Here is a 21,963-nt window from a genome sequence, read left to right as displayed (position 1 = left end):
ATGGAACTCCCTGCTTAGCTTTCTTGGATATCAATTTCTTATTTCCTACATTGAACTACTTTCTGTTTGTATGACATGTATGATAATTTATTAGAATTTATAACTAATATATGGATGTGGATAAACCTCTATTATTGAAAAAAAGAGGAATTGGTCTTTGGAAAAACTAATATATGGATGTGCCCAATTGAAGGTCACAAATTAATTAGTTACTAATTGTTGTCTTTGGATAATGAAAAATGTTTACCAATTACATAAATGGTCTTCAAAAAATAATATTTGTATCATATTCATATTACATTATTTCTTTAACAACACATTATTTATTGAATATTGTTAATAAATTTTACAAAATATTTCTTGTCATATATCATTTTTATTATGATGAGGGATGCAATTAAACCATTATAATTATAATGACACATTGACACCATATGTTTATAAGTTATTTTCGTCATTTAAAAATTCAAACAGTTGATCCGAATCATTCAACATGATCTCCATATTAAATTGTGTTGGAGACCAAATTTTACATTTTTTTTTAAAATGGTTTATTATATTTTTAGAATTTTTGAAAATCATTGTTTTCATTAGTGCATAAATGTCTGAGAACAACAATTTTGTGCACATCTTAATAAATACTTAAAAAAAATCCAAAAATAAAATAAAATTTGGTCTCCAAGCACATTTTGATATGGAGATCATGTTGAACGGTTTAGATTGACTATTTGAACTTTGAAAACACAAATAATTTGTAATTTGTAAACATAAAGTGTGTCAAGATGTGCTACCATAAAATGATATAATTGGATCTCTCTTTTATTATTAAACAACGATTTTCAAATTATGTGTATTATATACAAAACAAGTTTGTCGATTTTTTTTCGGAATCATAAAATTATCACTGGATCTGGAAGGATTTGAAATGTGTTTGTTAAAATTTCAAACAAATTATAGAAGAGGGTTCTAATGACACTATTTTTGTATTTTTCATCATACACTTTCTAATATTATAATAACAGTTTTTAAAATTTATATGTTAAAATAAAACCGTTAGATTTGATTTTATATTATTACATGTGTATAAAAAATTATTACATTTTGGTTTTATTTTTTATTTAAATCAATAAGTTGTAAAAAAATCAACATTTAAAATTTATCTATATTAATTTATTTTTACAAGCTCTTAATACCGATGAAAACAAATTAAATTAATTGTACATAGAGAAAATAATATAAATCAAATCAAATCTAATCATTTTATTTTGATATTTAAATTTTGAAATATAAATTTTAAATTATTAACGTTTCAAAAATAAACTTATAATAAAGACAAAATATGGAAGCATTTTATATTTGTATCCTTTTTCATTATAGAAACAATATGGAAGGGAAAAAAAGAAAAAAGAAAAAAAGGATTGTCTCGTCCTCAAAGAGAGCGTGGAGGATCACCTTTGTATGCTTTACTTGGTATATATGCGACCGAGAGAAAATTGTAAAAGAAAATAATAATAAAGAAGCGAAATGAATTGCCATGTAGCTAATTCTGAATAGAAAAATTAACAAATATTATTTGTAGTACTTTATTTTTCTTGGAGATCAATATTATTTGTAGTACTGGTCACGCGAAGTATGAAAAAAAGGAATGAATATTCGATCGGTGGGCACCCAACATTTCATGGTGATAACTAGGGCTAATTTTGTTTTTCTGTAGCATTTTAAAGAAATAAATTTAAACGTATGACATTCCTTTGAAAATTTTTAAAACATAATATGGTTGTTATGAACCGCAGTTATCTAGCGAGAGACGTTACGGTTTTATAGCTGCCCGGTAAAAGTGAAAAAAGAATGAAGTAAATACAGTGTGTGTGCAACTATGGGTGTAAATGGATACGGATAATCCGTTCCGTATTCGTTTCTGTATCCAGAGGCTATTTGAATCCGGATTAAACATATACAGATAATTGCGGATACTGATACATATATTTTTTTTACATATGGTGAAATAATGATGGATATGAATACGGATAATTTTATGAAAGTGTAAACGGAGCGGATATCTAGATTTATCCGCGTCTGAAATTGCTCTCAACCGGCTTTGACTTTACTGCTTCGAATAGAAGTTGCTATGTTATTATCTCATATTTATTTTAGTCTTGGTTATGGGATAAATGATAATATGATCTGATTTCTAATTTAATCTATTTTTTGCTGATGATGGTGCTACAATAGCGCTATTTTATTTTATTTTTATCTCCATTTCTTCACTCTTCATTCTTTTCCATTCAATAACAAGACATTTTTTTTAGCCTGTGATTGTAGTTTGCTTTTAGCCTCTGTTAAATTGATTTTAGCTCTTGTTTCAAGACAACAACAAGACATTCTTTTGTCTTTTATATTATATTTTATTAGTTAATTATAACTTTTTATTTATCATTTTTTTTTATCTTAAAGTGAATAACTCAATTATCTGACAATTATTTGTTTTGTATCTGTATTCGTAGATTATTCGCTTCATATCCATATCCGTTTAAGGCATATTTGATTTTAAATTTTGATATCCATTTACTATCCGTATTTGCTCATTAAAATACGGATACGGATATAATATTAGCATTATTCGCTCCGAATCAGCTCTGTTTTCATCCCTATGTACAACGAATTAGGATCCGCTGAACAAGCAGATGCTTCTGGGCCTCTAAAAAAATAATCTTATTAATTTTTCTCTAAGAAAAAAAGAAGTGAATTTGAATCCCTACCATAAATAGTGACACTAAACCACTTTAGTTAGCGGTCATGCACTGTTTCTTTCACAACAATAATATCATAACTTTAAATTTACTTTTTTGTAAATGCTACATCTAAAAATTCGGTAGCTAGGAACAGGCCCAATAGATTTTCCTTTGCAAAGCCAACACTGTCATATCTTTAGATTAGCAAGAAAAGGGTCAAAAGTGTACATCTTCCCCTACCTAAAACTATTCTGTTTCTAGTCGCTCTATAGTGGCAGAGAATTTCATTAATATTGAAAGTAGAATTCACGGGAGGACAATAAAAGTAAGATTAAATTTGAATTTAAGTTACGAATCTTATGTTCGTTTGTCTTAATTCCTAAATAGATACAGGGGTACTTCTAGATCCAAATAAGAATTACATTTTGGATAAAAAAAAAGAGCGAGTCTATGGTACTATACATATCACGGGTTGGTCCGTGCTACGGCTCAATATTCGAGTTTTCAAAATCCTAATGGTCGATCCGAACCGTTCATCTTGTTCTCCATATTAATATGTGTTTGGAGACCAAATTTTACATTTTTTGAAATTTGTTTACTATTTTTTTAGATATTTAGAAAATCACTTGATCTGAAAATTCTGGACCATCCAAAAACAGTGATTTTCAATAAATCTAAAAAAATAGTAAAAAAATTTCAAAAAATGTAAAATTTGGTCTCCAAACACATATTAATATGGAGAATAAGATGAACGGTTCGGATCGACCGTTAGGATTTTGAAAAGTCAAATATTGAGCCATAGCACGGACCAAATCGTAATATGCATAGTACCATAGACTCACTCAAAAAAAATATCAAAAGAGGTGGTCTCAACTCTCAACCCTCGTTAAGAAATTGATGTTTAAAAGGATTTAAATAACTAAGAAAGTTAAAAAGAAAATTGTTTTTATCTTAATGGAGAGCTGATTTACCTTGATTTTATTTTTTTTACAATAAATATTTGACTATTAATGTACGAGCTCAAGTAAATTTCTTTTGGTAATAATTTATTGTGAGCGCCCATATATATTTAAATTGAAATATTTTTGCAAATATATTAAAAATGATATTTTCTCCGAGATAGTTTTGGATTTTTATGAAAACATAAACTGATTTTGTTTTATACTTTTTTAAGAGTAGGTCAATTTTCTGTTGCTTACAAGCAAAAATATTATTTTAATCAGACTATGCTAATACTACCATGTTTTCAAATTTTCATTTTCGTTGGTAGCTTCAAAAAATTTGAGAAACAAACGTCGAAGCTTTTTAACAATTAAAGCCATAATATTTCATTTTTTTTGTTTTGACTTTTTTTTACGCAAACATATCAATGAAATTCTTTTTTAAAAAATTATATAGGGTTAGGTTACGGTGCTATGAATTGCAAAAATTATGCACTATTCAGATATTTGATTTTCTACCTATCTAAAAAAATAGTAAATTTAAAAAAAAAATGTAAAATTTGGCCTCCAAACACATATTAATATGAAGAACAAGATGAACAGTTCAGATCGACCGTTAAGATTTTAAAAATTTAAATATGGAGCTGTAGCACCGTAGCCTCTATGCAACCCATAGCAGCTTAGTCTTACCCAATTATATAAAATGTATATGGTAACAGTTGGTTACCACTAACAAAACCTTATAAAGAGAACATGCGGCCCAATCTTTCTTGTTAAAAGTTTCCTCAACGATCTTTTCTCATGTGATGATTCAGCTATTCTGATGTAAAAAAGAAGATCCGTAACGTCTCAGGTATCTTACTCAAGCAAATTAAAACGGACGGCCAGATTAATTACAGTCAGATCAAACTTAATTCAGTGTTTATAGAGACTATAGGAATCTATTTCAAGATTTGTGCCAGGTAAAAATAACTGTTCGATCGTAATTGTGGGATCCGACTCTGCTGCTCTCCAAATAGGAGAGTAGGACCCTGTTATTCTAAATCAGACCATTAAATTTTTTTATGCACAGATCTCAATACAAATGAACGGTTCAGTTTAGAATAACAAGGTTCTGCTCTCCTATTTGGAGAGCAGCAAAGTTGGTTTCGTAATTGTGATGGTCTATTATTTTTTTTATAAAGAGGGAGAAATTTCACAGAACTTCAAGGCAAGAAACAACATGGGACCCGATCTGACCTGTGCAGAGGTTCTTCGGATCCCCTATTTTTTGCGCTGATTTATGTGAAACTTCTGTATTTAAGCGCGTATTCAATTAATAATATATGTGCGCTCCACCAATAGTTACGCATCATGTTTGGTTGTGGCATAAAGAGTAGAATAAGAAATTTAGGTCTCATTATTTCATCAAACGTGTCTTAATTGAGTTGGACTAAGATTACATAAGTCAATTTTTAGGCCGACTTAAATTAAACCACCTCACATAGTGGTTTAATTTTTATTCCACCTCGTGATCTAACTTGAATGATTATAATAATATTTTATTTGTATATAATAGGTATATATTATTATTAATAATAATTATTAGTATATAATTATATAATTAATATCTTATATTGTTAATATATTAAATAATTATTATAATAATATTATGTAATTAATATCCTTTTATTAATAATAATTATTAATAAATAATTATATAATTATTATGTTATATTTTTAATATATTAAATAATTATTATATAATATTGTAATACAATATAATTGTTATTAATATATTAATATTGTGTAATTAGTATCTTATTAACGATATATAACTATATAATTAATATGTTATATTGTTAATATATTAAATAATTATTATCATAATATTATAATATTTTATAGTTATTATTAATATATTAATTTTATATAATTAGTATCTTTATTAATCATTATTATTAATATATAATTATATAATTAATATCCTATATTGTTAATATATTAAGTAATTATTATAATAATATTATAATATTTTATAGTTATTATTAATATATTAATATTATATAATTAGTATCTTATTATTAATATATAATTATATAATTAATATCCTATATTGTTAATATATTAAATAGCTATTATAATAATATTATATAATTAATATTTTCTTATTCATAATTATTATTAATATGTAATTATATAATTAATATGTTATATTGTTAATATATTAAATAATTATTATAATAATATTTCAATATATTATAGTTGTTATTAATATATTAATATTATATAATTAGTATCTTATTATTAATAATTAATATTGTTAATATAGTAAATCATTATTATAATATTATTATAATATATTATAGTTGTTATTGATATATTAATATTATATAATTAGTATCTTATTATTAATAATTATTATTAATATATAATTATATAATTAATATTTTATATTATAAATACATTAGATAATTATTTTAATAAGATTATATAATTAGTATCTTTTTATTAATAATTATTATTAATTTATAATTATATAATTATTAATTTATTATTATTAATTATTATTAATTTATTATTATTAATTATTATTAATTTATAATTTTATAATTATTAATTTATTATTATTAATTTATAATTAATATTTTATATTATTAATATATTAATATTATATAATTAGTATCTTATTATAAATAATTAACCTATTTAGGCTTTCAAAACTTTAGTTCTCCACCAACTCTAACCAAATAAGAAATAGTTTAAGCTATAATTTAACTTTAGGCCTCAACCAAACATGAATAATTTAGACCGGCCTAAGTTGGAATAACTAATTTAGGCCTCCTTAGCTTTAGGCCATAACCAAACATGGAGACAGAGTTCAAGCATGCGGAATTTATGTTTGGATCCAAAATTGGTCGGATTTCCTTCAATGTTTTCATTTAATCCTTAGTCCAATTAAGATACTTTAAATTTTGTTTCTTCTTAAAAAAAGATACTTTAAATTTATACTCAAATTTTATTGACAAAAATATTATATGTAGCAAAAATATAATAATAATAATAATAACAACAACAACAAAACACAATTACAATAATAGTGATGGTAGTGGTGGTAGTTCAAATTTGCCACATCTCCGTACTATGTCATCATGATGCTATATTCCCGAATTGGGGCAGTGTCAGTACTTTAGAAATGGACATTACAAGCAAGCAATGTTAACATCCAAATCCAACAAAGCTAGGCAAGTGCAGATGGCTATGACATTTGTATTGTGGAGAGAAAGATGCAAAAGAACATTCAATGAGTATCACCAAACGGTAACACAAACAGTACAGGAGATACCGTCAGAGATGGCGAGTTGGTTTCAAGCATAGTAAACCTCACATCAAATTTTATTGACAAAAATATTATATGTAGCAAAAATATAATAATAATAATAATAATAATAATAATAATAATAATAATAATAACAACAACAACAACAAAACACAATTACAATAATAGTGATGGTAGTGGTGGTAGTTCAAATTTGCCACATCTCCGTACTATGTCATCATGATGCTATATTCCCGAATTGGGGCAGTGTCAGTACTTTAGAAATGGACATTACAAGCAAGCAATGTTAACATCCAAATCCAACAAAGCTAGGCAAGTGCAGATGGCTATGACATTTGTATTGTGGAGAGAAAGATGCAACAGAACATTCAATGAGTATCACCAAACGGTAACACAAACAGTACAGGAGATACCGTCAGAGATGGCGAGTTGGTTTCAAGCATAGTAAACCTCACATCAAATTTTATTGACAAAAATATTATATGTAGCAAAAATATAATAATAATAATAATAATAATAATAATAATAATAATAATAATAATAATAATAATAATAATAATAATAATAACAACAACAACAACAAAACACAATTACAATAATAGTGATGGTAGTGGTGGTAGTTCAAATTTGCCACATCTCCGTACTATGTCATCATGATGCTATATTCCCGAATTGGGGCAGTGTCAGTACTTTAGAAATGGACATTACAAGCAAGCAATGTTAACATCCAAATCCAACAAAGCTAGGCAAGTGCAGATGGCTATGACATTTGTATTGTGGAGAGAAAGATGCAACAGAACATTCAATGAGTATCACCAAACGGTAACACAAACAGTACAGGAGATACTGTCAGAGATGGCGAGTTGGTTTCAGGCATAGTAAACCTCACATACTGATACTGGTACTGGTACAGAGGGTTTCTTTAGTTTTCTGTTTTTTTTCCTTTATCCTTACTTCTTTTGATTATTGTTTTATGATTTTCTTATTTTGTTTTTGTATTTTGTAATTGGACTTGACACTTCTGGTGTCTTTTTTAATGAAATCTAGGAGCTTGACTCCTAAATTTTAATAAAAAAAAAATGTCATCATGAGGCTGTGTACAAGAAATATGGACTCTAAAATTGAAAATTGAAGACCACTAATGTAGTAACCCCATTTATTTGTCTATTGAACATGTATCAACCCGGCCTCCTCTCCCACTTGTGTCTTTCTCATATCCTTTAACAAAATATCAGGGTGATTGTACATATTAAAAAGGCGAGAGTAACAGCTAGGTAGCTTAGGAGCATTTTTGGTGCCGTATGTATGTCCTTCCAATATTTCATATTGCTACATTGTCCACTGCCTAGGTGTATATGAGACTACTTTCCCCAGCCTACTAAGCTGAAAAACCTCTTTCTAAAAAAGGGACATTTGATTGCTGTGACTACCCAAATAATATTTCAACATTTGCTTCCGCATGGTAGTGGTAGTAGTGGTGATGGTAGTCATAGTCGTAGTAGTGATAAATAATAGTAATGGTGGTGGTGGTGGTGGTGGTAGTGTGTAGTGGTCGTAGTTGACAACAACCACAACAGTAGCAGCAATAACAGTAGCAGGTAATAATAATAATAATAATAATAATGTTTTTCATAAAAATCTAAAATAACAATCCCAATTGTACTCAGTAAGGTAACCTGAGGGGATGTGAATTCAAAAAAGAAGATAATTTTTTTGTGCAGTTTTCAAGTGTGAAAAATGATCAGATACGGAGCCAATAGTGGTAAAACCATATTTATATATCTGTTTTTCTATTTTTATTTTCGGGATATAAATATTAATCATATATTAGACAGATACAAATAAAGATATGGATCAGATCGAATATTTATTAAAAATATACTTAACTTAATAATATTTATCTAATAATAAGATGAATTACATAGTTTTATTTATAATAGATATTAAATTATATATAGTATATTTACTCTTCGGATATCGATAATTAAAATGTAAATCCATATCAGTATCCATATCCATATGGATATTTGAATATTAGATATTTTTATTTAGTTTTTTGAATACAAATCTTATATTATCCACTTCACTTTCACTCCTAACAATTTCTTATTTATTTCGAGAGACTTAAATTTATCTTATTTATCACTCAACTCTTACAATTTTTTGTCATTTACTTTCTGTGATTTGTTTATTAATACCATTTATTTTTTAAAGATAAAATGTGTATTTTCTTATTTAAATATACAACTACAAAAAATAAAACAAAAATAGTTAAGGAAATTTCAGCATCAAATACCTAATTGAATATAGGCGCTGAATTCTTCGTTCTTCGTCTGATGTACATCAAATCTCAAAACTTTCTTTAGTAAAAATTGCACGGTTAAAATTATCGTGTTAGCATCAAGTGCATAATTTTAACTTTGTAATTCTTAATTACAAGTAAGCTAAAGTTTTTTAATAATTAGTTATAATTAATATGAGATTAGTTATATTATATGAGAGGTAAATAAAATAAAGCTGCAAGAGTGAGAAACAAATTAGATAAATTTAAGTCTTTTGAGATAAATAAGAAACTGCAAAAATTACAAAGGATATATAGAAAATTACTCTTAGTATAATTGTTACATATCAGACTATTTTAGCTAAAGGGATAATCTAATTCTAGTTTTTCTAATCAAATTCAGTGTTGTAATTAAATAACAATATGTGGTTGTCGGACGGACAGAGTACCGGCCACCAAGAGATTAATTGAAAATAATTGGCCATAATCAGAAATATATAGTCAACTGATTAGTTAAAAAAAATCCATAACAGTTTAGTTATCGCTAATGACTAATTGACTGATTAATCAGTGTCTGTTTATCACAACACTGCTCAAATTAACGATTTATTCTGATATAAGTCGTTAAGGATAATTTGATCTATACGAGAAGAATTAGATGGATAATGCTACGGAGCTGTTTTCTCTCCAATCTCTGTTTTACTCGAGTTGTTAAAATAATGAAGAATTTCATATATACTCTTCAAAAGCTTCGAATTACGTATCCCTCCTAAATTTTATAATATCATATTTATTCTCCTAAATTTCCAAAATTTTTTTATTAAATTTATTGTTTTAAATTTTACTTTAAATCATAAAGTTCATATTTTATCATTTATTAAAAAAAAATACATATAGTCAGTACGAGAGAAATGTTAAGTTTCCTAATTAATTGTTTTGTGAGGACAAATAATTATTATTTTTTATTTGTAAAGCCCATACAAATATATATCTAATTAACATGGTATATGCATGTGTCATAAGTAGAGAAATTTTTCATTTGATCTCTCTCACTAACCGATCAATTAAAAACCGAATATTTCTCTTACGTACGCTATACTTTCTAAATTTAACATGAGTTTACTAGAAAAAACAATAACTCAATTTGTGAGTTTTTGAAATTTAAAAAAGATAAGTATGATATTAAGAATTTTAGAATGAAAAATATAAAATTTTCAGATTATACAAAATTTCCCCTTAAATAATATTGCCTTTCTTTGGGATATGAATCATTTATGAAAAAAATTGAAATGTTTATATACAGCAAATTATCGAAAATTTAAAATATTTAACTCTTATTGCTCACGCTTTAAACATATTGTAGAGTTTCAAATTACATGAAGCATTTTATCTCTCCCTTCCATAAACCCATCAATACATGCATTTATTGTCTTTATGTAGACAATTTCAGAACTCAAATCTAATCAATTGAAATATTTTTTAATACTTAAAATAAAAATCTAAGTTTACCTTTATCTTAAAAAAAGATAATTGCACTCATAATTTTAAGACATTGCTAAATTTGAAACCAAATATTTTTGTTCCAGCATCGCTAATTTTGGGAGGCGAGCATATGTTTCTCTCTGAAGTATCTTTTTAATAAAGAAAAATATTTTGGTTCATCCCTTCCTCAACATTACTAAAATTACATTAAACAGAGAACCACAAAAAATTGACATCTCCATTTAAAAATAAATGGAGAGTAAAACAACCAATCATTGAATCCTATCGTCAACCCCACTCAGATCCAGTACAATACCCTGACCGACTACAATGACATACGAGTCGTTAGTTCTAATATGGAACGAATCTTAAAGCAAATTCCCACATCTAAATAGGTACCGTACAACTTTTAACCTGGAAATATTGTACTGAATTCCCGAATAGAATTCGCATCCTCTGAGATATCTCATATTTTGCGTGACATTTTGGAAAATCTAAACCGTTTCAATACGTTCTACGCGAATCTCAAAGCTCAAATAATACTGCCCCCTACGTCACCCCGGAATAGGCACCGGACACGTCGGTCATGCAAAATATGAGATATCTCAGAGGACACGCACTCTCCGCAATAATCGTCAACCACCGTCAAAACCTGTTCCATCTAATAAATATTTGGCTGAATAGAAGAAAACAAACCCATAAAATAAGACCTCTGCCCGGTTGAAGCTATCCCTTCTCCCCATCTCTATAGATCCTGATATACACACACTCACCAAGAGATATAGAGAGAGAGAGAGGAAATGGCAGTCTCTGAAGGGCCAATGGGTCTAGCTCTAGAAACCCTCCGGAGCCGGTGGTTCATGGCCTATGCATCCTTCCTTATAATGTCAGCTGCCGGCGCCACCTACATCTTCGCCGTCTACTCCAAAGACATCAAAACCACACTTGGTTACGATCAACAAACACTCAACACAATTGGTTTTTTCAAAGACCTTGGTGCCAATGTCGGTATCCATGCTGGCCTTATTGCCGAGGTCACTCCTACGTGGGCCGTGCTTGCAATTGGCTCTGTCATGAATTTCGTTGGTTATTTTATGATATATTTATCCCTCACTGGTAAGGTGGCCCGGCCCCATGTCTGGCAAATGTGCCTTTACATTGCCCTCGGTGCCAATTCACAAGCATTTGCGAATACCGGTGCGTTGGTTACTTGTGTGAAGAACTTCCCTGAGAGCCGTGGGGTGGTTCTCGGGCTGCTTAAGGGTTTTGTCGGTTTAAGTGGTGCCATATTCACTCAATTGTATCTCGCATTTTACGGTACTGATTCAAAAGCGCTTGTGTTGCTCATTGCGTGGCTCCCAGCTGCTATTTCGGTAGTTTTTCTCAGAACAATTCGGATCATCAAACCCGCTCGGTCTGACAATGAGATGAAAACATTTTGTTCAATTTTGTATCTCTCACTAGCACTTGCTATATATCTCATGGTTGCCATTATTCTCCAAAAGAGGTTCACCTTTAATCATGTCGAGTATGGCGTGAGTGCGGCCGTGGTGCTGTTTCTCCTCTTTTCTCCCCTTGCTGTTGTAATCAGAGAAGAAATCAAATCCTACAGAAAAAAATCCCAATTGCCCCAAAATAACCCACAATACCCAATGGTACCAATTTCAGATACCAATCATACCACCACTGAATTAACCACGTCTGATAGTTCTTCAATTGAAACAAAAGGTGGCTTATTACCAAAAATTGTTAAAACATTCAAAGCACCAAAACATGGTGAGGATTACACAATCCTACAAGCCTTGGTGAGCATCGACATGATTATTCTCTTCATCGCAACCGTCTTTGGTGTAGGAGGCACGCTTACTGCCATTGACAATATGGGTCAGATCGGTGAATCACTCGGTTACCCGCAAATGAGCACTGCTACATTAGTCTCTCTGATCAGCATATGGAACTATGCCGGTCGTGTCGCTTCCGGTTTCGGCTCAGAAATATTGCTCTCAAAATACAAACTACCACGCCCCACCCTCTTTGCTGTCATACTGTTAATTTCTTGTATCGGTCATTTATTAATTGCATACGGTGTGCCCGGTTGTCTCTACATTGCCTCGGTGGTTATCGGGTTCTGTTTCGGAGCTGCAATGCCATTGATCCTTGGCATAATTTCTGAATTATTTGGGTTGAAGTACTACTCAACTCTGTACAATTTCGGTGGCATGGCAAGCCCAGTGGGATCGTACATTTTAAACGTGCGGGTTGCGGGGCGTTTGTATGACCGGGAAGCCAAAAGGCAGAACCTGAATCGGGCCGGGTCGTCAGCAAAAGCGCTGACGTGCATTGGCGTGCAGTGTTACAAGAGCTCATTCTTGATTATTACGGCTGTGACGGTGGCCTCGGCACTGGTGATGCTGGTGCTGTCATGGCGAACAAAGGAGTTCTATAGTGGGGATATATACGCCAAATTTAGAGATGGGTTGGAGTCTGAGAAGGTTGATTCTGCTGTGGAGGAGGAGAAATTGGATGAGAAATCTGAGATAAGGTGAGAATAATTGAGCTGAAGAGGCATGTTGTATTGTTTTTTTTTTTTTTTACTGGTATATGCAGGTATACAGTATACATTTTTATATGATCAGAGAGAATTGACTTCAATTGATTCTTCATTTTCATTTCTGTGAAAGTGTATAACTGTGAGGTTAATACTAATGTATAAGGTGTACCTTCGCAAAATTTCCCAAAATAAGCTGATTGATGTATTTTATTCTTTCATTTATTTACATTCTTCATTTCTTAATATTGAGTAATTTTGCTTTTATTCCGGTATCGACATTAACTTCTACTTGTCATAAAAGAGTTTAAATGAAGTAAAATAAAATAATTTTTCCGATATATAATAATATACTAAAGTAAAGTAGAATACAAAATAAAATATTAAATATAAAGAGTCTCCCTATATTGTGTTTTTTAAAAAAAAATTTGTATAATATTTTTCAGCATCATAATTGACCTTTCATATTTTAATTATGTATTTATCCTTATTAGTTTCTATAATCACTAAAAAAAGAACACCATGGAAAAATCCAATTAAAAAAAAATATTTGACAAACATTGCCCATTTCATAGCGAAATGGTACTATGAGTTGGGCCCCATCCGTTGTTTGTTTATGATGTTGTTGTCATATCACATGCACTTAGTAACACAGGCCCAAATAGGATTGAGTGCATATCCTCTGAGATATCTCATATTTTACGTGACCAACGTGTCCGGTGATTATTCGGAGATAGCGCGGGGGCCAGTATTATTTCAGCTTTGAGAGTCGTGTAGAATGTATTTAAACGGTTGAGATTCTCCAAAAGGTCACGCAAAATATGAGATATCTCAGAGGATGCGATTTCAATAGGATTGGTGCAAACGACCCGTGACAACTGACAAAGTAGTAGTTATATAATGTTTATTTATGCAAGTGTATCCGATTCGGAGAAATGAATAAAATACATCAATCAGTTTATTTAAAGAGAAAAGGTTATGTCCACCATTTGTCCACAGCGCTATCCACCTCATGTTTAACTAATTTTAACGGACACCGGTCCCCACTTCTAACCACTTACTCCACCTATTTAACCTTCCTTCCGTGCCTCTATTCCCTTTTGTGAATCTCATTTTCAAAATATTTCTTCTCCGATCAACTTGTTTCCTTTCTGAGGCGATTTCTTTCCGATATTACTTTTTTACTTTACGGAGATAAAAATTTCTGAATCTAAAAATCGATCGATATCTGAAAAATGATTTCTTCTCCGATATCTTAAATTTCTGAGGCGATTTCTTCTCCGTAAAGCTGAGGCGATTTCCTTTCTGAGGCGATTTCAATCGGTAACTTTTTTCTCCGATCTCTTATTCTTTACTCAAAAAAGGATTGGAACTTTTTTCTTCAAACGAACTCGCTCTTTTTCTATCGGCAAACAAAAAATATTTTTCTCTTCTTCCTTTTTTTATTTGACAGAGAGAAACAGATCGGATGCCGGTGCCGCAAATTCAAGCTTTTTGAGGAGAAGTCTGGTGTGATGGCCGCAATCCCTGCTGAGATCATGGGAAGGATCCGATGCTGCTCCATTTTGAATTTTCGATTCTCGACTCTTCATCTAAATATCACTTTTGTTGATCAGAGAATATATCTTTCGAATCAGGTACGTGATCCATCGTAGGTTTCCATAGGTGTTTCTTGTAAATAATGATTTATTCCTCGTTTGATTTTGATGCGAGGCTTCAACTATGAAATTAAGGAAATTATGGTTTTGTTGTTTTCTCAATTCTCCTGATCGGTAGTTTTTCTTAGCTCATCTCCTATTTATTACCCCGAGAAAGTATTAATTGATCTGTTAATTTTACTGTATTGCCCCGTTAATTTTACAGTATTTCCTTGTTAATTTTACAGTATTCATCTTGTCATTTTACAGTATTCATCTTGTGAAAATCTGAAAGAAAGAGATGATAGAGAGGCAATATGGAGTATTGATCTGTTAATTTTATAGTATTTCCCCGTTAATTTTACAGTATTCATCTTGTCATTTTATAGTATTCATCTTGTGGAAATCTAAAGGAAAGAGATGATAGAAAGGCGATATGGAGTATTGATTTGTTAATTTTACAATATTTATCTTGTAATTTTACAGTATTCATCTTGTGAAAATCTGGAAGAAAAAGATGATAGACATGCTTCTTACTCATCCGAACAATATTCAATTGAAAATTCTACTGTATACAAGATTCAATTTTACAGTTCTGCTGATTCAATTTTACAGTATACAAGATTCAATTGTAAATTTTACTGTGTAGAAGATTCAATTTTACAGTATACAAGATTCAATTGAAAATTTTACTGTATACAAGATTTAATTTTACAGTATACAATATTCAATTTTACAGTATACAATATTCAATTTTACAGTATACAATATTCAATTTTACAATATACAAGATTCAACCCAGTGCTAATAACCGCTAATAACTAACTCTAACTGCCAATAACTTCCTATAACTGTAATTTCAGTCATCAACTGACGCAACCAGCATCGAAGTCGACGCGAACCTCATCACATCTGACGCGACCCTCATCAGAGCTGACGCGGGTGCCATCAGAGCTGACGCTGGTGGCATCAGAGCTGACGCTGGTGGCATCACTATTGACGCAACTTGTGTGACAGAGACAATGTCAGAGCATCCAAGCAGGGAAGTCCTGACCGACCAATCTGACGATGAAATGGATGTCTTCATGCCAAGGACCTTACGGGAGTTCAATGTACCAAGGGCTGGGGATGTCAGAGGTGCAATCAGACTACCAAGGATACCTGGGCAACAACCGAACTTCAACCCAGGAGTTGTAAACATGGTTCAGCAGAATGTCTTCAATGGCATGGATCACGAGGATCCACATGCTCATCTCCAAACCTTCCTCGAGTGCATCACAACCATCAAGACCAATGGGGCGACAGCTGATTACACCAAACTTGCTTTATTTCCTTTTACTCTTAGGGACAAGGCTAAGAAATGGTTAGGGTCGTTACCAAGGGATTCTATTACCAATTGGAAGGAGATGTCTAAGTTGTTTCTCACTAGGTTTTTCCCCCCACAAAAGAACTGCCATGGTAAGGAACCAACTGACCAGTTTTAGGCAGAGGTCCGATGAACCCCTCAATGAGGCATGGGAAAGGTTTAGGGAATTGCAATACTCTTGTCCCCATCATGGTATTCCTGATTGGTTGTTGATTCAAACATTCTATGATGGTCTAACTGAGAGCACTCGCACTTTTGTTGATGCAGTTGCAGGTGGGGGCGTTAATGTCAAGGGAACCTCTGGAGGCCATGAACCTGATTGACAACATGGCACAGAATCAACAGTGGTCTTGCCGTGACAACACCCGACCTGGAGGTGGAGGCAAGTACGAAGTTGATCAAATCACCACTCTAATCACCAAGTTGGATGCCATGCAGAGGGCAATGGACAAGTTGAGTGTGAAGGCAGTCGAACATCTACCACAAGTCTGTGTCATGTGTGGAGATGAAAGGCACCCTTATGAGCATTGCCCACTAGTGCAAAGGGATGAGGAACTCGAGCAAGTAAACTATCTCCATAATGAATCATCCCACTTTCTGAGACCCCAATTCAACAATCCCTCCTTCACTAACTCCTTCAACAACCCTTCTAGCAACAACAACAGGAACTTCTACCAGAATGCTTCCTTCCCCAATCAGAACCATCGAGCACCTCAATCCAGTCCTTCTGAGCCATATATTGCTCCCGCTGTGAGTAATTTCATATATGAGCAAGGAAAGATGAACCAGATGATGTTTGAGCAAATGAATCAAATGGCTGCTCAGAATAAGTTGCTGATGGAGCAAATAGATGCCCAAAACAAGTTGATGATGGAGAAAATGGGTCACCAAACCGCACCAAGCCAACCACAACTTGGAAAGCTGCCCGCGCAGCCAGAACCAAACCCCAGAGGAGAAGCTAAGGCGATCACACTGAGGAGTGGGACCCAGTACGATGAACCAGCCTTCCCAACTGATCAGATTCCAACTGATGCGACCCGCACCACAACCATGCGACCCGCATCAACCTCGGAGGAACCTGTGAATCCTGGTCGCATCGAGTCGAGCCAATGCGACCAGCAACACCACCTGAAGAACCTGTGGACGCGACCCGCAATGGTACCATGCGACCCGCATCAAAAGGGTCTGACAAAGAGAAAGGAAAAGGGGTTGAGAAACCTGTACCTTACAGACCACCTGTGCCCTTTCCCCGACAATTAGCTGAGAACAAGTTGAACGCACAATTCGCTAAATTCACTGAGGTGATCAAAGGCCTGCACATCACGATTCCGTTCACCGAAGCTCTGACTCAAATGCCTACTTATGCCAAGTTCTTGAAGGACATTCTATCCAACAAGCGAAGCTTGGGGGGGCATGAGAGGGTGAAACTAACGGAGCAGTGCAGTGCCATTCTGAACAGGGAGCTACCAGCCAAACTGGGAGACCCTGGTAAATTCTCAATTCCTTGCAAAATTGGGAAAACTACCATCAAGCGAGCCCTGTGTGACCTAGGGGCCAGCGTGAGTCTCATGCCACGCACCATCTTTGAGCGCATGGGAGTAGGCGAGCTCAGACCCACGCGCATGACTCTACAGCTTGCTGATTCATCTGTCAGGGTACCACTCGGCATAGTGGAGGATGTGCCAGTTCTAGTCGGAAAGTTCTGTCCCTGCTGATTTTGTGGTGATGGAGATGGAGGAGGACAAAGAAATTCCCATCATTCTGGGACGACCATTCTTGAAGACGACTCGACACTCATTGATGTGGAGAACCGAACTCTGACTCTGCGGATTGGAGATGAGAAAGTGGAGTTTAATCTCAACCGAGCTATGAAGTGCCCCTCTGAAACAGAAACATGCTGCTGGCTTGGTGTGGTCGATCAATTGGCCAAAGAACAATCTCGTAGGCAATACAGACCGGATGAATCCCACGCGGGTCGCGTGCCACAGTTCGAAGGCCTGGAAAACAGAGAACGAGGATCTGATGAAGCTGACGCGAGGTCTTCACACGATCCGAGTGAACCTGACGCGGACCGCGTCAAGGTCCACACAGAGCCGCCGACTCCTGAGCTCAAGCCTTTTCCAGCTAACCTCAGGTATGAGTTCTCAGACCCAAATAACTCTTGTCCTATGATTTTCAATGCAGACCTCGACCCAGCTCGCATCCTCAGATTCTTGGAGGATTTGAAAGCTCAGCAAAATGTGATTGAGGACTTGATCAAGAAGGTGATAAGCACTCATCCAGCCACATGCAAGCTCAGGACTTTACCAGCAAACCAGCACACGGTCTGTACACCTCCGAAGTGGGCACTCCGCCCAGAACCGCCTGATCCACCTTCCATCAACCAGTGAGGCGCCCCCGCCTCACCCCTCACTCCATGTCTAGTTAGTTTCTATATTTTCTTCTATTTACTTTTTCTTGTGTGAATTCAAGCATTGAGGACAATGCTTCATTCAAGCTTGGGGGGGTGAATAGAAGAAAACTGTATCTGCATTTAGGTCATGTTTATTTTTCCAAAATTTGCATTTTTAGGTGATAAATTTGTGTGATTGCTTGGGTTAAGGACTTGTTTGAACAATTTTGGTTGTGATTTGGATGACTTTGAAAAATTAGAACTAACCTCATAATTGATCAAAGAACTGATTAGGAAGGGATGTTTTGAGAACTTGAAAGGATGAAAACTTGAATTGTATCAAAAATCAATTTTTTTTGAAACTGAACTGTGCCTTTTAAATAGGACAATGGGGATTTTAAATAAAGAAAAATTTGGATATTCATTGGTATGAATGAATACCAATGGATGTGTGTATTCATGGTATGTGCAAAAGCAAAAGAATAAAAAAAAATAAAAAGATGGAGAAAATAAGAGTACTGGCAATAAGTCCTATTGGGCGCCTTTGAGCTCGTCTCCCAAATTAAAAAAAAAAAGAAAAGAAAGAAAAGATGGAGAAAATAAGAGTACTGGCAATAAGTCCTGTTGGGCGCCTTTGAGCTCGTCTCCCAAATTTAGAAAAGAAGAATAACTTTTGCATATATCAACACACGAAGTCCGCGACTTGCTAACCTAAGCTTGTTCCAAGCTTGGGGGAGAAAAAGGGAAAATCTCCACAAATGAGAGCTTGATTTTAGTAAAAGAATGATAGATTGATCAATTCGAGTATTCAGCTTTGCAAGTATTAAAACATTCTAGAACTTGAAGTTTGATTAGTCAATTTGTGGGGTGAATCAAAATTGATCAAGGAAAGTCCAAATCATACCATAAAGATTCTCGAGGTTCTTGATTTAAGCAACTCATGTAAATTTTCACATTTAGGAACTTAACTTGCATTTAGAGTCCAGCCCGGTAACAAAGAACAGATCTCTGCTTGAGGACAAGCAAAGGTTAAGCTTGGGGGAATTTGATATCACTTTATTAGACCTATTATTTCGACTTGTTTCCATACAAAAATCTATGTTTTGAACCAACAAATGGTGCCTTTTACATTGAATATCCATAGAATGTGGTACTGCTATGTTTTGGTTCTTACTTTGCAGGAATCAGGCGAAAACGGGCAAAATCAGGGAAGTTACTGAAATCTGAGACATCTGATGCGACCCTCATCACATCCGATGCGACCCTCATCAGAGCGATGCGACCCTCATCAGAGTCGATGCGACCCTCATCAGAGTCGATGCAGGTTGCATCAGACCTGATGCAGGTCGCATCGCGAGTTTCCAGAGCAGACAGCAAAGGCCCAGAATTGAAGCACTCGTTTTAAAAAGCCTATAAATAGGCCACCCCTGCTACCAGAGAGGGAGTTCCGAAATTTAAAGATTCAAAGCCTCAAGGAGAGAGAAAAGATCAAGAGAGAAGAGAGAGATTGGAGATCGCTTGGAGAAGAAGAGAAGATTGCAAGATCCTCTCCAATCCACCTTGGATCTTTGAGCTTCATCATGATCTGCCTATTCTCTCTCTCTTTTATGCTTTCTTTTGCTATGCTTGAGTAGATCTCTAGTTCTTAGGGTTAGGATGTAGTCTCTAAACCTTGTCTTTGAGTTGAATGATGTTTTGATCTAAGTTTGAACTTGTGTGATTGTTGTTTGAGTATTCATTGTTTGCTTGATTGTGATTTCTTGATTGATTCTTGATTGTCTACTGTTAGATGTCTATAGCATCTCTTCTAGTAATTTGGCCTTGATGTATCTTGTAATTGTGATTGAGCATTTGAGGTAGATCTAAGATCAATAGTAGCCGAGAGGTGAAATTTCTATTATCGAAAGGTTGTAGATACCTCTAGTTAACCAGACAATCAATTTAGGTTAGATACCAGTAGGCGAGAGCCACAGGTTGAAGCCTCGCACAAGAAATCAACTTAGATACGAACACATGTCAGCTCTGCTCGAGGGCCATGCGACCCGCATCAGAGATGATGCGAGTCGCATGACAGGTCCAGAGAAGGCAAAGTTTGGGATGAAACCTGAAACCCTAGGAACGCCTTTTATCTTTGATTCAAAACTAAAACCTTTAACTGCTTTCATTACTGTTAATTGAATCTTCATTTGAAATTAGGAAATATAAATAAATCAAACCCAACTCTTCAAACTTCTAGTACCTAGCTTGGATAAGTGGTGATTTAGAATCGAATTAAACCGTCCCTGAGGATCGATACCTTAATATACTATACGGATAGGGTTGTGCACTTGCAACCCTAGACGAGAGTAGATTCAAGGTTTAAACTGGTATAGCTTGCTATACCTGAGACTTTGTAGCCTACTTTTGTAAGCGAACAAGTTTTTGGCGCCGTTGCCGGGGACGGCTATCAATTCTTTTCTATATTTTTGCTTATCTTACTTAATCTAGATTTTAAATTTGTATCTTTTTTTTTTCTTTACTTCCTTATTACTAAAAACTGGCTTTCATACCCCCTCCTGCAGGTAAATTCAGGCTGACTTACCAACTAAGGAGCAGAGGACCGCTTTTTGACGACACTCCTCCAGACGACACAGTTCCTGCTCAGTCATCAACTGACGCAACCAGCATCGAAGTCGACGCGAACCTCATCACATCTGACGCGACCCTCATCAGAGCTGACGCGGGTGGCATCAGAGCTGACGCGGGTGGCATCAGAGCTGACGCTGGTGGCATCACTATTGACGCAACTTGTGTGACAGAGACAATGTCAGAGCATCCAAGCAGGGAAGATAGGGAAGCAGATGCCAGAGAAAGGGAAGTCCTGACCGACCAATCTGACGATGAAATGGATGTCTTCATGCCAAGGACCTTACGGGAGTTCAATGTACCAAGGGCTGGGGATGTCAGAGGTGCAATCAGACTACCAAGGATACCTGGGCAACAACCGAACTTCAACCCAGGAGTTGTAAACATGGTTCAGCAGAATGTCTTCAATGGCATGGATCACGAGGATCCACATGCTCATCTCCAAACCTTCCTCGAGTGCATCACAACCATCAAGACCAATGGGGCGACAGCTGATTACACCAAACTTGCTTTATTTCCTTTTACTCTTAGGGACAAGGCTAAGAAATGGTTAGGGTCGTTACCAAGGGATTCTATTACCAATTGGAAGGAGATGTCTAAGTTGTTTCTCACTAGGTTTTTCCCCCACAAAAGAACTGCC

General features: G+C 34.0%; 1 protein-coding gene and 1 non-coding gene across 2 annotated transcripts; one reads left to right on the top strand and one right to left on the bottom strand.

Moving 5' to 3' along the window:
- The first annotated feature begins 11,491 nt into the window (after positions 1 to 11,491).
- Positions 11,492 to 13,452, top strand: LOC144544647 (protein NUCLEAR FUSION DEFECTIVE 4-like). The gene has a single exon (XM_078293196.1). The coding sequence runs from the start codon at positions 11,556 to 11,558 to the stop codon at positions 13,299 to 13,301; it is 1,746 nt and encodes a 581-aa protein (XP_078149322.1). The 5' UTR covers positions 11,492 to 11,555; the 3' UTR covers positions 13,302 to 13,452.
- A 2,943-nt stretch (positions 13,453 to 16,395) lies between these two features.
- On the bottom strand, positions 16,396 to 16,502 carry LOC144544713 (small nucleolar RNA R71). Its single transcript, XR_013508315.1, has one exon. It is a non-coding gene; the product is annotated as a small nucleolar RNA R71 (small nucleolar RNA).
- Positions 16,503 to 21,963: the final 5,461 nt, after the last annotated feature.

This window comes from Carex rostrata, chromosome 26 (genome assembly GCF_964058835.1).
Source record: "Carex rostrata chromosome 26, lpCarRost1.2, whole genome shotgun sequence".
NCBI classification, from domain to species: domain Eukaryota; kingdom Viridiplantae; phylum Streptophyta; class Magnoliopsida; order Poales; family Cyperaceae; genus Carex; species Carex rostrata.
The sequence above is the reverse complement of the archived record's forward strand: the minus strand, read 5'-3'. Positions and strand labels throughout refer to the sequence as shown.